The sequence below is a fragment of the Xiphophorus couchianus genome, chromosome 13, assembly GCF_001444195.1.
Source record: "Xiphophorus couchianus chromosome 13, X_couchianus-1.0, whole genome shotgun sequence".
Lineage (NCBI taxonomy): Eukaryota > Metazoa > Chordata > Actinopteri > Cyprinodontiformes > Poeciliidae > Xiphophorus > Xiphophorus couchianus.
Genome location: NC_040240.1, coordinates 6,821,601 through 6,837,572, shown reverse-complemented (window position 1 = coordinate 6,837,572; position 15,972 = coordinate 6,821,601). Strand labels below are relative to the sequence as shown.

Below are 15,972 nucleotides of genomic sequence, written 5' to 3'. Positions count from 1 at the left end.
AAGCAGGTTTTTACCAAAAATATAAAAAATGGAAAACTGTGCTGTTTTCAACAACAGAAAAAGTTGACCTTATATTACAGTTCTGTCTACTGTGAAGTCTAGCTCACACTGGAGAGTAAATGTAGTGGGCAGTGGATCTTATACAAGGCAGCAAACTCAAATAAAGTGCAAATCAAAATCACTAAAAATAGTTATTTATGATAGTCAATTCAAAACGTGGCTCATACATTTTATGGATTCATCACACAAAGAAATATGTTGAAAGCAAGTTTTTGAGTTCATTTTAATAGTTATATTGCGTTTTCAAAATTAAGTCTGTGACATCACTACTTGATTGGTGTTCATTTTGAGTGAATCACTACATAAATGCAGCATGCCGTGGAGAACATCAGTGCGTTTTGAGTTCTTAAAGAAGCAATGACAAAATGCTTTTCCTCTTGTGTGTTTCAGGACTGGCTTAATACACGTCATGCAACTGTTATTACCCATACTATTTCTGTATGGGATAGGTTTTGAACCATTGAGTCCAGCTGGGGTTCACACCTTCTGAATCTTAATACTCTCATAAATTCTTGAAGAAGTTTTGGTTCACAATCTTTTTACTATCACACATTTTACCTTCACTTGACTTTCAATTAACAGGCTTCCATGCAGCACTCTACTCGACTAGCTTCTTTGGCAATGACCTTTTACGGTCTTGCCCCTCCTGCTAAAGACACCAATGGCTGTCTGATGGACAATTGTCAAGTCAGAGGTTTTTCCCATGATTGCTGGGAACCAAACATTTTCTTATTTTTTCAGCTGGTTTTAAGTCTACTTCTTTTAGGTTTTCTTTAGTTCTTATTCATCAAAATGAATAAAAATAAATGGCCTAAATATATCACCCTTACTGTAATGAATACATGGGTTGCTACTGTTATGTAGTTGAATTACTGAAATAATGACTTTTTAAAATTAATAATATGATTCAAATCAAAAATAAAGGCCCGCTAGTATTTTTTTAAACTTATAGGTTAAAAGTATTGTTTGTTTTTTTTATGTGGATTTATGTATCTGTATACCACTATTTTGGGGAACAGAAAAGTCAGAGACAGAAAAAGACAGATCTGGGTCTTGACAGACACCCAAATGTGACTCGGTATGCATGACATTGTTTTTGTTTTTTTTTCTCCAAAAGAGCCTCAGACAATGACAAATTTCAAAGTGGCAAAAACTGAATATATAACGGTCACATGTGTTATGCAAGAACAGATGTCTGATGCGCGTGAGTCAGGATGAGTGGGTATACCAGTGCTAAGAATACAGAACTGACTCTGGTTATCTGAAAGACTATCACTGAATGATAACATGCACTGTGTAGGCCGGCAGGATATAGTGTGTAAAATCTGTGAGGTGGTGTTTGTGGGGGTGGAGCAGTCGGATGCCCCTAGATGGGCAGAAATGGTTGTGCCTGTCAGAGCTAGAAGTGGTGATTTGATAGGTGCAGCTGCAGCCAGCATGTCCCCTGCATTTCAATGAGCTGTGCATGTCGTCTCTTCACTGCCCTCCAACTAAGTGTCTAACAGCCCTCTTTCTCACCTACCTTTAAACTCCAGTCCTATTCTTTCCTTATGCACTACATTTCTGGTGACTCCTCCACCTTTTCTAGAAAAGACCAACCTTTTACTTTATGAGGGCCAGCTCAGCCAGGCCTGACTCATACTGTTCTGATACTTTCCATCTTCTTTTATCCTCTTTCTCTTCTTGTTTTCTACTTCCAAAAACCTTAACCTTATGATGCTGCTCTTTTATCACTCAAAGGACTAATAATAATAATTGATGGGGAAATGACAGGGAATCTGCAAGGTGATACACCCCTTTATACATTTAATATGTCTGCACAAAGTGTGGGATGATGTTCAGGGTTACATGAAGTTTGAACTTTAGCAGGTACAAATATCCAAGGGTAAGGTACAAAAAGAACTTGAAGGAAATTGGAAAATTACATAAACTCCAGCTGTCATGTCATATAGATTTTATACTTACTTTTTGTTCACTGGATTTTTTTCTGTATCCTTTTCACTTCATGTTTTTAGTCTGTTGTACTCCAAATTAGTAGCATTTAAATGCTAAATGTTCTTTACTTGTAAGCTATAGCTGTTACTAAGTCCAAAGGACACACACAAATTTACTACTTCTACTACTACCCAGCAGGGAGAGACAAGAAGCATTTAGTTTGTGAAAATCACCACTAGAACAGAAAAGATCTATGCGATTGTGATCTTGTGAAGTAAAAAAAAAAAAAGCAGAGAAACCCGTAGATGCTCCCAAAGATGCATTTTATACAACCGATAGTATTAATGTAAGGCTGTACATGGAGTGCAGGGGAATCCTTTGGGACAACCATATTTGTAGTATTCTCTAAAGGAACCATCCCTAACCTACTGGGAGTCGAGCAAAAGCCAAAGAAGTGGTATCTACAAAATAAATGTGGTTGCTGTGCTGCTTCATGACAACGCTTGCCCTTTGGAAGGCAGAAAGATGGCAAAACACACCTTAATGCTCCAGTCTATAAGTAATTGGACCAATAAGACAAAGCACTACTGAAAATAAATACACAAAAAACCTCAATCAGTAGATGATGGCCGTCTTAACGTGTAGCAACATTCCAATTAGCGTTTTTACATCAATGTCAAGTTTTTCCTATCAAAACAGACCTATCAACTTTTAAACCAGCATTCAAGAAATATCTCACCCAATAAGACCAATATATTCTTCAAGACTGCAGTTTCTCTGGCATTTGTTGATTATATTCCAATCTTTTGAAATTGAATATAGATTGGAGGTGTCCTGAAGCGATTCTGAGACTTTGCAAGCTTTTTTATTAGATAATCACTATCCGAGTTCTAGACTAAACTCAATTTTTTTTTACCATGTTGGTGGTGAACTATTAGGACTCATCATTTCTCTGTGAAACTCCAGGGGTTTACAATAACATTCAGTGTGAGAGTCTGCATTAAGACTTGTCGTTTCAAGTGTGAACGTGTTGTTTGTTCTTCTGGGATGATTTGACAATACACAACCAACTGGGATAGCACTGAGTGTAATCATCAAAGAGTCATATTAAAAATGAGAAGAAAGATGCTATTGCTAGCCTAGCACGACAGCTAAATGATACTGATAAATAATTGGCAAGAGCAAGACATAAGTTTACTAATGACTGTAGCTGTTTGTGTTAAGTCAGATACCGAATTTAACTGAATTAACAAAAAATATGTCCAAACAATGAATAGTAAATGTCTTTTATATATTGTACTGCCTTTCAAGAAGACCATAGAAAATGCTAAATAAATTGTCTTACCTACAAGATTACAAGACCAAAGCTCTAGATTATGTTACAAGTGGGGTGCAAATGATCATCTACACAGATTTAAAGGCAGTGCTGTTGCACATTTCAGAGTTGCACACCATCACTTACCATCACATGACGGTGGGGGACCTTCAAATTCTAAGTGTGTTCCTAGTCGACATGTCAGGATGCTATTTCCACTTAACTGGTAGCCTGGGAGACATCGGTAGCGAACTATATCACCTGATCAGAGAGGTGGAAAGGAAGGAGGTAAATTCAGAGATGTACGGGTGGTGGCTACAACAAAATCCAATCCTAGGATAGTGCAATCTCAGGGAGTCTCAGGGAGACTTCAGGAAAATTACCAGTTGCAGAAACAAATTACCATAATAATAAACTCCCAATGGATGGGGTGTATGTAGTTCAGAATAATAACTAATCATACAAGCACAAAAATAAAGAGATAATCAAACATCATCTCTATTTTAACAGAAGACAACAGAAATATGTTATGAGCAATGGTCCCATGTCCCCCATTCTGATTATTTTCTTCCATTCTTCTCCATGTAATTTAAATTATAGGAAGTTTCAGTCAACCTAAAGCAATTTAAACGGTTAATGCCAGGATGTAATTTCCCTTTGGGATTAATGGTTCAGAATACAACACTTTCCCAAATCACAATGACGCCAAATCCAATCTGAAATGACAGCTGCGTCGAGATATCAGTGATTATGCGTCTGCATCTGTACATGTATTCTATGAAATTTAGGTGACAGTATTTCCACCTACCAATTTTGAATTCTTTGCTTGCCATCAGGATCTCTGCATTAGGGATGATGGGTGGAGGCAGGCAGTACTGAAGTCTGTAAGCTTTATGCAATGTAGCAGATATGAAAGGAGTGAAAACACAGATTATTCAGAATAATTATTCAGAAATTCTTGAATATAATAAGATCATTTCCATACCTTGATAGCTAATGCGGAATAACCCGCCCTTCTCTGTGTTGCTGCGGAATCGTATCAGCACCTGATTGGATGTGCTACTGGGTGGGTCATTAGGCTCTCCGTCCGTGAAGACACCTAGTTTTCGAGTTGTCTCCTGCGGACCGTCCCTAAGGAGAAGAAATATCACAGGTAGACCCTCAAACACCTGAAACAGCAGCACACAAAAGAGTGCCTTAAAAATGTTCAAAAGTTCCAACAAAGAAGCCAGAGTACACCACATGACAGATTATTGCTATTAAGCTTTCGTCTGTGTCATAAAGCCTGTCTCTTCTTTAAACGCAAACGCATTTCACTGGCTTGCTTCAGCTTAATAGGACAGAATAAAGTAAATATTACAGACACGACTGGAACAACAGGTCTGGATTGCGTTGCTCCTGTTAACAGACATCCAAAGGGAGTGGCTCTGGAAGCGGTGGCCCTGCCTTGGCAGTCCCCTGGTGTGGGCATGGCCAATTAAGCCAGCTCCCAGATTCCAGCCACAACCATTCAGCTTAGAAACCATCTGTCTTTGGCTGTCAGACTGGGCATGGGAGATTACAAGCAGCTCTGGAAACGGCTGGCTAGGGAATGCTGTCTGACAGCAGTCTAGCCAAGCCACCATTATGGGGCCCATTTCCTTGGCTCAGTGGTTCGGTGAATAGATACACAGCAACGTTAACTGGAAGTGGGGAATGTGATAGTCTGCATCACGACTCTGCTGGAACTTTTTTGAAAAGATTACAACTGGTGACACTGACAGGGAAAAGGAGCACAATAAGAATGATCATTCTGTCAGGTCTTTGGAGTTTGACCTGAAACCCTCCATGATCCAAAAAATAAATAAAAATAAAACACAGATGTCAGCCCACACATTGTGAGCAATTTGTGTGGTCGTTCAGCTTCCTGGGTCACTGGCAGTAACATCTCTGGTCTCCATGAGAACTGGGACTTTTGGATGCTTTCTCCGGGGAGTGGGGATGAATCGAGACTGGAAACCATCATGCATGTAAAATCCCGTCTCTGGTGTTAAATATGGCAGGTCAAGCCTTATGCAAACAATGAATGGAAGAATAATCTGTCTGAACATCAGCCAGGCATGAAGACAAAAATCACTCATCCAAAATTCCTGACAAGTGAGCACACGTTTTAATACCCAAATAACCATGCACCACTTATTTATCTGATCATTCATCCAGGGTTTATAAATGTCATATCACTGTTAGCTAATCAAGAATTAAAGTGCAACACCAAAACCTCTTGGACATTTATTTCCCCACAAAGAAACTGCATGTAGAAAACAACATTAAATGTAAATGAAAAGAGAAACTACATGGTGGAACTGACCAATTTTCAGCTTTACTTGTTCTGATTAATGACTGTACAGGAAGCAGTTTGAAATATCCAATCGTTTTATGGTCACTTAATGCACCATGCATTAGCAATCCTATCATCACAACACTCTTCAGTGTGGACCTTGGTACGAGACTCAAAGTTAGCTATTTTTAGTATCAGTAAGTAATGAATTCAGAGAACTCAGAAAAGTGGTGAGACATTTCATGTGCTCCTAGTATAAATATGTTTTGACCACTTATGATAAGAACTATATAGTTCACCAAAAAAAGAAAGTGGCTTAAAATCACTTTTAAAAAAAACACAACTCAGAAATTGAGCAAATGTTGGGCATTTTTAGCTATTATCACCACAACATACCAAGTATGTCATCCCTGAAATGTCTATATACTTCTGTCATTTCTTACCAGACAGTTATGAAGTCATGCGGCCCATGAACCTGAAGCAGAGTGAAATTGAGTTTGACTCCAAAGCTAGGAGCCACTGAAATGAGCCAGGTGCAGTCAGCTGAGTTCGGGTACTCCTCTGGGTATCCTGGGGAGAAGATGGTCCCGTTGTCTGATGTGATGTTGGCACCACAAGGCACTGAGAGAATATGGAGGAGGGGGAGAAGGCAAGATAAAATTTAAATAATGCAGCGGGTCAGGAATACTGTACAACTACGCAGGCACATAAACAGAAAATGGCAATTTTTCACTCTCCACCTCTTTTGCTTCCCTTCTCGGTGTCTCTTTCTCTCTCAACTTCACTCTTCGTCTATTGCCCAGGCACTTGTATGAGCTAAAGATTAGCCAGTAAAGCCTTTTAGTAAGAGGGGAGTTGGATGGAGTGTTTTGCAAAGATAAGGGCTCAACCCTTTTCCATTGAGGCTGTAGCGAAGGAGCGCAGGGTGAGGGAGGGGGTGTTAGCAAGTGCCAGGTTCCTGGTGTGTGCTTATATGAGTGCCTGTGTGTACATTATATACATACATATATATATATATATATATATATATATATATATATATATATATATATATATATATATAGAGAGAGAAAGAGAGAGAGAGAGAGAGAGAGAGAGAGAGTAGATGCGTATAGATGTGTTAACTTAGACAAGGCTGTAACAGAATGAGAATGTCAAGACTGCCAACACTTGTACCTCCAGGTACACACAGGATTGATACCTTGGGGCAAAAAAAAGAAAAAAACTGACAGCCACAGAGAGACACACTAGTTGAAATCACTGCACACAGCCTCTAAACAACATAGAGAGGACTTGGGCATTTTTAAAATATTCCTTTGAAACTCAGGAGGTTCTAACTAAGTGAATGGTTTAAAGTTGCGTGACATTCCCGCTGGTGTCCCTCATATCCACTGAGGGGGAGGAGAGAAAATTCAGGCGGAATAGTAATCGCAGCAGTGCAGGCACTTCCAGGAAGCCAGCCAGGGTATTGAGCTTAACGGCACACTCTTGGATTGCTGCATGTATAAACTCAAAGATATTATGTGTTTTATCCCCCGCTGTTTCATGTGTGTGTTCAAGTTACACTGTTGGGTGCTTTTAGTTCACTGGGCTAGTAGGCACCTCTGTGTCACTTTTTACATGACCTATTAATCAGATCCATTGATTAGAATCTCAACACTTTGAGGGGTAACCCCTCTGGTCAATGCATTGAGTACACAGAGACTTAAGCCTAATGTAAAAACAAGGGTATGTCTGGAAAAGGTCAGGGTGAAAACTGGAAATAGTCAAGTTTTGGAGGCATAAAAAAGTACAAAATCAATGCAGCACATCAAAATATGATAGAATCAGATATGCTTGCATGATTAACTTTTCATTTTCTTAATTGTCTTTATGATCCAACTTCTTTCTGCTTTTCCATTTTTAAGTTGTGACAGAGAAAAATAAACCAAATCAAAATGTTATGTAGTGAACCATCTCTGTTCAAGCACATCCCGTTAAAACTTATATATCCATATATGAAAATGAAAGAGCAGAAAAAGAGGCAGTGTGAGAGAGGAGGAGATTAGACGTCAAAGGTCGGTTGGGTGAACACAACAAACATGCTATAATAATAATGCAAGAACAGGCAGGTTAGTGCAGTAGAGATGGGAAAATCAATGCACTTGTGTCCTGTTAAAGGAAATCTATTCAGGTACAGCAGAGATGGGGACTAAAGATCTGGTTTTGCTGTTATAGGGTCAAGTGGGGCTCTTAAAACTGCAATGCCTTTACTTTTAAAAGAAGCACAGAACAGAACATAAAAGTACATTGTATATAGACAGAGCATATATTGCATATATATATATATATATATATATATATATATATATATATATATATATATATATTCTATTTATCTCCCGGCTTCCCTATTTGAAGTCCCACTGTCATGGCCAGGCCTTCACCTCCCTCTGTAATGTTGCCTGGCTTATTGAATAATCAACAGCTGGAGCGTGAGAAAGTGTGTCAAGGACATAGCAAAAGAAAAAGCACCGATTACTTTTCCTTTACAATTTAGGTCCTCTTTTATTCATCTTTTATTTGTCTCCACTCCTCTTTAGCACAGTATTGATTTTCATTAAAGACTACTTTGCCTCATTAATAGGGGATAATAACTCACTGTAATTACATTATTCATAATAGATAATCATTATCTCCATGGCTGCATTTTACACTAATGATGTAAGAGCTCAATAAATTCCTAACAGGAAGTTATCATGTAATGAGGTTAGTCTTGCATTCATGCATGTCTGAAATTATTTTACCATTTCATTTCTAAATAAAACATATTTCGATGTTACCAAGGAGGCGTCGGAGGACATTGTTTTGTGACCTACCTTCGCAGCGAGGAAATGGGTGGTCCCAGTTGCGGGTGGTGCCATGTTCACAGGTGAGGATGGAATGTCCCATCAGCTGATATCCAGGCAGACACTCAAAGGAAATGGACTGGCCCACATTATAGCCTGCGCCGACCACCACTCCATAACGGAAAGGTTCTGGATCTGGGCATTCCTGTAGCTCATATGCTGTAGCAAAAGCAAGGAAAAATGAGATTATTTATTTAAACAACAAATTCTCTTATTAGAAAAAAATTATTATTGTAAGGTTAGATTTTGTGATAATAGTTGCAAATTATTTTGATGTGAATTTGATAATGCTGTGTTTCGGCACATTAACAAATGAGTTTAATGGCCATTTATTTAAGTTTTGAAAAAATCTGCAGTTCTCTACACTAATGCGGAGTTGGAAAGTGATTAACGTAAACCCCTATATCTTTCAAGTACAGTTTATCACAAAGGTTCTTAGAGATTTCACAGAATAGTTTTTTTTTTACATTTCCATACTTTCCTTTTTTGGCCTACTTGCTAGCCAGGTAAACTCATCACGTGTTTTTCTTCTCTCTGACTTTGTACTCTAATCTACTGCTAAGTGGCTAATGCTTTTGCAATGATTCTTCATTTTTCAATTTGATCGCTTTAAGTATTAAAAAGAGGACGGTATTGACTTAGTAGTTTTGGAGTTTGTTCTGTGAGTGGTGGGTTGCTTTGGAGTCCTCTGGCTTGATGAAACATAGAATTGCAGACCATTTACCATATAAACAGGTTTCTCAAAATCTCAATGATTTTGTCAGTTTTAATCCCAAATAGGGCTGAAAATGTATTATTTTCCCTCAAGACACAGTGTGGGAACAAAAACACTTGATAGTCACCAGTACCAGAATCTTTGATCACTTAAAAAATTAGAAGTTTAATACTCATTTTTTTATTGTTCTTCTCACATAGTTAAGCTCAAATGTTTTCAGAGTATAGCAAAGATAAAAAAAGAGTAGTTCTTTAGTTACAATCATTTTAGAGAGGACTATAAATCCCAATTCATATCACGCAAATGACAGCTTCCTAAACTACTGTGGGTCTCGGTTGCCAGATTGTTTTTGTGTTTTATGCAATGCAAGCTACCTGTATTTTACATTTCCAATTCCCCATCAATATATCATTGTTGTTCCAATCTCTTTTCCTTCATTCTTCCCCTCAGCCAGGGGAGCTTGCAGGGGAAAAAACCCCACAAGAGGCACTTTTGAATTGTGCTGCTGGAGTATGATGCAGTTACTGGAGGTACCGAAGGTAAATAATTGTCACTTTTCCCCCTTTAGGATACACGAGTAGAGCAGGCAGTGAGCCTTGATGGCAGGGATATAAAAATGACTAAAGGATTTGATTTCTATGGATTGCAGCTTCCCTTTGTGGAAGATAACTCATGCAAATACTGCAGAAGGAGGGAATTTGCAAACACAAAGCTTGATTTATATGCTAATTTGCACATAATTATGTAAATGAACAATGCTACCTTTCGATTTGCTGGCACGCTTGTTGAATCATTAAAATACAAACTTTGGTAGCCTGTTGCATGTTTAGATAAGGGCAATTTGCCTAATGGAGATATGAAGTGAAAGCTTTTAATTTACACTTAGCAATACCTTTGCTCTTCAACAGATTTTTCTTCCGATATATACACTATATATATATATATATATATATATATATATACACTATATATATATATATATATATATATATATATATATATAAATATATATATATATATATAAATGGAAAAATCAACTAAGTGTGCTTATTTCTTAGTGCCAGCTTTAAGATAAGTTCAGAAATAATCTCAGTTTATCTGAATGACTTTACATAAATTAGCAATGTAGCCTTGGGAAGTGATGCAACTTCTCCAAACTTTTTCATGCTTTTAACCACAAATTACAATGTATTTGGACATCAATGTGACAGACCAACATAACCTCTCCTTACTCTGATATCCCTAAATAAAATCCATGGCAAATAGTTCCTTTTAAAAGTTAATAGGGTTCAATGCTCTTCTTCCTGCAAAGCTATGAAAGCACTACAGAAACTAAACAAAAATGAAATGTTTAGAAAACTATAATTTTCCATCCACTTTACAAGCACACTCTTCTTTGTGTTAGTCTATTCCATAAACTCAATAATACAGCCAAGTTTGTGTTTGTAACATCACAAAACATGAAAAGGTTTAAGAGGTATGAATACTTTGGCATTGTAAGTGTATTCTTTGATGACAGAGTGAACTTTATGGCTATTTTGGATTGATCATTAATCCAATAGCCCCTTGGAAAGAAACAGTTTGTGCATTTTGTCAAGAAAAATCTAAAGGTAATTTGTAAGCCCCCTGACCACATAATTTTCTTCTTGCTTAGGTTCTTACCTTGATACTCGAACCTGAAACCTGGTTTGTTCTGTGAGTGGTCACTGTGGAAATAAACTGTGGTCTCGTGGGAGGTAGAGAGAAGAGGCGGCGGGACGTCCTGGCCACTGAATCGACCAATCACAGCACTAGTGTCAAGAGGCCCGTTCCGTATCTCTAGGAAGTCATGGTTGGCCTCTGTTGAAAAGTTAAGGAACTGTACGTGGGCTCCTGGGGTGAATAGGGTGGAAAAATAGTTTTGAGAAGAAAAAATTGGAATTAGAACCTGAAACCCAGTTCTATTGCACATAATCTTTAATGTGAATGACTTGTAGAACACGACCACATTTGTCTTCTGCAGGTACATAAAAAGTCAACTTGTTATGCTTCGAAAGTCTCTGATGATGCTCACCGTAACCGACTGGCAGGTATATTCTCCAGGTGCAATCACTGTTGCTAGGGTAGTTGCCAGGGAAACCAGGGCTGAGAATCACTCCTTCCATCTCCTCCCGGATTCCACCGCATTGTGCTAGCGGAGTCCAGACAACACATTTAATTAGCATAATGCAAAAAATAAACCAATTAAATAAAGAATTTTCCACATTAGTACATGAATGCATACATATACAATCCTGTGTAACAAAGTGAATTGTTTGGCAGTATAAGTTATAATCTGTTGCTTTGATAATTAATTGAATTGAATGCCTTTCTCTTCTTTGCATAAGATTACACAGTGAAACTGTTCTCTTACCCACCAGAAGAGCACCAAACACTCACGCTTATTAAACAGTGAACAAGCAATGAAATATCAACTATTTAAAACAACAAGGCACACTGGAGGCAAAATTACACAAATGTTAAAGCCAATCATCTTTCTTTAATCTGAGATTAGGTCAAAGCTGCAACAGGTATCATCAAGATCTTTGAATTTCTTTTTGTTTGACCCCTTTCTTAAAACCAATATGCTTTAGGCGTTTCAGGATTCAGGGGAGGGAACTCAAATCCCTCCACTGTCTCTAGAGGGCAGATCTATGGGGACCACTGAAACACAGTCGCATAAAAAAAAGAATGGTAAATAAAAAAGCAAAATAAATGAAAGTTTTATGTCTGATTAAGTAAAATAACATCTTATTTTTAATCAAAACAGAAGACTGCCCTTATGAATGAACCAACTTTTCATTAACGAGAACATCTGTGAGAATTAATTACTTCATGGATTCTCAAGAAGAAATATCTTCTGCTCTCAGATCCTTCCCCAACATTAATACATTAATTTAAAAAGTGGATGAGAAGTGGAAATAACAGTAAAACATTCGCCCATCTCTATGGAAATGAGAGACAAGCTGCTGCGGAATAAAATAAAAAAAACCCCGCAAATACAATACAGTAGATTAAGAATTAAATAGGACAAAAAATGTACAGACGTCGGAGGGGGAAGAAGAAAAAAAAAAAACAGGAAAATGGGGTTCTTGTGGCAGTGTTTCTCAGATAGAGAATAAGTGCAGGGTTAAACACTACCCTGTAGGAGCCAGTTGTAATCAGAAAACTGCTGATGCCTGTAAACACGATGAATCTTCCTCCCGTTTCATCCAATCAGTGTCGAGATGGAACTAATTAGGCAATAGTAGGTTGTTCCAATAAGCACAGCTCATTTGTCAAGGCTATTTCACAGGCAGAAACACTTTACAAAAGAGAGTGGGAACCTAATACATTTTCTTTCATTGAATTCGCTCAATTTTGCAAGGTTAAATGCTACATTCATTTGAAGGTACAAATGCAAAAAAAACAAACAAAAACCAATTTCTATACCTTTTGATTGCTTTGAAAATAGGGTGTGTGTGTGTGTGTTGGGGTGTGTGTGTGTGTGTGTGTGACGAAGGCCATCCCTGGCATGTGTATGTTTTTGTTGCCAGAACACGGTGAAGGAAAGGCATAAAATAAGAAAAAAACACATTAAGACAGATATCAAAATCTGCCATGTGAAGGCTGACAAGCCTATACACTTGATCTTGATTCAGCAGATAATCAAAAGTACCAAAAGAAACATGGAAAGGAAGTGATGGGGGAGCGGGGTAGTAAAAGGACAATGATTCAAGAGCTAAATTTTAACGATTGTTGTTTTGCTGAAAACTGAATATTCGCCCCTGTTTTAAGTGTTTTGTAGCCTCTAAAAAGTTTTCTTTTAAAGTTGCTCTGTATTTAGCTCCATACATCTTCCCAACAATCCTAACCATCTTCCCTGTTTCCACAGGAGAAGCTAAAAATGAATGCAGGTCACACTTTTCAGATTTTTATTCGAAATACATGCATGATTTTCCTTCCACCTAACAAATAGGTGATACTTTTGAGTTGAGTTTGTAATTGGAAAGTTAAAAAAAAATTGGAAAAAGTTGAAGGGGTTCAATATTTTAGCAAACCACTCTGACTCAAGATAACAAAGTTGAGTTTTACAATGTTATTTATTTCATGCCACAACGAGCGAGAAGTAGGTGAAACCAAATTATAGAGTGACAGAAGAGCTTTACCAATACAGAGAGGAGGAGGATAGTTCCATCGTCTGACGGTTCCAGGCATACAGGTGATGTGAGAATTCCCCTGCAAGGACAGTCCGTGTTAATACACGGAAAAACAGATAAATGAAACTGTCACTCATTGGCCGCTGTAATTATTTGAGCCAGTTTCTCTGCTTCAGATGACCATCGAAGAAGGCTACGTTACTATATCAACCAAAAGTGTTACAAAATATTGCAGGTTCAGCTGTATTTTTGAGATTCTTAAATATGAAAAATTTACAGACCCAATAAAATGTGGTTACGTAGAATGGGCTTAACGATTTTCTCTGAATTTTGGCTTTTCAAAGTTCTGCAACAAAGATATAAACTGCCTCACTTTCAAAAGGAGATGAAGCTTGAACTCTGCAGACACTTCTGAAAATCTGTGTATAGTCACACTAAGATCAAGTGCTTGTTACAACAAACCGAAAGGTTGAGACTTTATACTGATTTCAGTGTCAAGTCTTTGAACTTCTGGAATATACTCGTTCCCACGTCTCTTTTAATGGGTTACTGCTGCTGGAAGGGTTCACAAGATGTTCAGAAAATCCTTAGCTTGAGGAATAATACCTTCATTTTGTCTCTCTGTGCTACTTATATCTTCTTCCTGACTTAAGGTCAGATTTAATGATTTGTATTCAAAGGCAAGAAGAACATTTATTACAATAGAACTTCCTAATTTATGATACTTGAAGTAAAAAAAAAGGAGCTCAGCAAAGTAGAAAAGACAACAACGATCCTAAAGAAGCAGCAGAGATGAAAATATGAGGTAATAGATCTGCAGCCCATGAAACTCCAACCAGTAATTCATCATTTTTAAAAAAGGATTTTGTTAACATATAAAGTGCTTTGGAAAAACTTCCTTTTTTAAGCTGTGCATCGTGGATGAGGTACACAATTTCACCGCTTGGTAAATCTCAGCTCATTGATGTTATCCCTGACCGAGCTGGTGGTAAAACACCAAAATCCTGTTTTTCCTCAATATCCCAGAAAAAAAAAGAAGGATTTCAAAAGGCTTGGCTTTGATGTTGGGGATAATTATTTATTCACATGTTTACCATTTATTCAGTTAAATTATTCAGTTTAGTTAAAAGTTATCCTTTCGCTTGGTTTTCAGCATTGGATGTTTGTTTTTTTTTTTGCTCCATAAAGCTGTTTGAGGCTCCATGCCCCACAGTCGTTGCTATGGTAATGTAATCTACCACAACCTTCTTCTTTGCCACTTCATTGCAAACAACTCGTGTGCATTGCCGCCCTGTGATCCTGTCAGCACTTTGCCTGTAGTGATATTTGCAGGTTGCAAACAGCTTGGCAATGTGGCAGCAATCAAGCATTAAAAACCAGGTGGAGGGTTAAAACCACGCTGGTTTAGGAAAACAAAATTAATTGCACAATGTACAGATATATAGCAAAGCTGACTACTAAATCTAATGTGAAAAAAAATACAAAAATAATGAAAGTGTTACAAAATTAGGTCTAACAAACTAAAGTTAAAACTTTTCTTTTCAAAACCACAACTAAAGGGACCTAATTCTGCCCCCCTGTGTTTCCCGAAATCCAGAATTTAAAGTCCTGTTATTGCCACTAAAACCTTGCTAATGATCCCTCTGTGCTATTAAAAGAAAAACTCAGATGCACAACAAAATGCTGTAATAAACTGTTTAAAAAGCATCAAGCCGAAATGTTGAAACAGCGTTTAAAAAACTAACTTTTCTGCTGGACTTTGAGGCGGTAATTCCAAAGACATTTTCTCTGCAGGCTTTTGCTTATGGATTAAAATGTATGTTTGGGGTCACTGAGATGCATAACACAATATCAGTCTAATCTCAGCTGTAAAAATGAATCTTCTGGCAAACAGTGCAGCTCCTGGTTGAATTAATGACTTTACGAGACCCACTTGCCATAAAGGTTTTCTTGAAGCTTTTGATTTGTTTGTGTCAAGGACATTATTCCAGAAGCTATACAGGTTTTTCACATTGACGGCATTAAGTTTTACCAAAGTTTTAAAAAGTAATTTTTTTTCTAAAATTTTCTGTCATACATTTCCTAAAGAAAAAGAAATCATTTTGCTGCACCACCCCTACTCTTTCAAAGTGGTGGTTTTTCAGATATATGTCTATAGTTGCTAAAGATGACGTTGATATAACTTCTGTCACCAAATTGATAAAATATTTTAGCTAGAGTTTTATTATAATAATAATTGTTGCAGATACAAACAATTAGATCACCTTGTGAAGTTTTCCTTCACATTTTTGTGCTAATACAAAAATAAACACAGTGGTATTTCTACTGAAGGTTATTACACCATTCCAACTGCATTTGGCACAGCTTTAGAACTACTAACATTGTAAAAGTCTGCTGACATCTTTTTAAAAAAATATGTTATCTATAGGAAATCCATCACAAAAATCCTTATGTTATAAAATAAAATATAAAGATGGAAACTGGTTATAGATTTTGAGATCTAACAAGTTTGTTTTTACACCTTCTTTATTGGCACTGCACCTTCTTTTACACCTTCTTTATTGGCACCTAAAGGTGAGCCTCCG

At 37.4% G+C, this 15,972-nt stretch overlaps 1 protein-coding gene across 1 annotated transcript in view; it reads right to left on the bottom strand.

Annotated features, from left to right (window-relative positions):
• The window catches only part of csmd2 (CUB and Sushi multiple domains 2), a 264,361-nt gene that overhangs the window by 42,126 nt on the left and 206,263 nt on the right, over positions 1-15,972 (bottom strand). Inside the window, exons 40-47 of the mRNA XM_028036079.1 lie at positions 13,397-13,466; positions 11,284-11,400; positions 10,893-11,102; positions 8,486-8,674; positions 6,071-6,248; positions 4,296-4,441; positions 4,119-4,199; positions 3,458-3,571 (exon numbers count right to left, since the gene is read on the bottom strand). Coding sequence (XP_027891880.1) covers positions 3,458-3,571; positions 4,119-4,199; positions 4,296-4,441; positions 6,071-6,248; positions 8,486-8,674; positions 10,893-11,102; positions 11,284-11,400; positions 13,397-13,466 — 1,105 coding nt within the window. The remainder of the gene's footprint in view (positions 1-3,457; positions 3,572-4,118; positions 4,200-4,295; positions 4,442-6,070; positions 6,249-8,485; positions 8,675-10,892; positions 11,103-11,283; positions 11,401-13,396; positions 13,467-15,972) is intronic.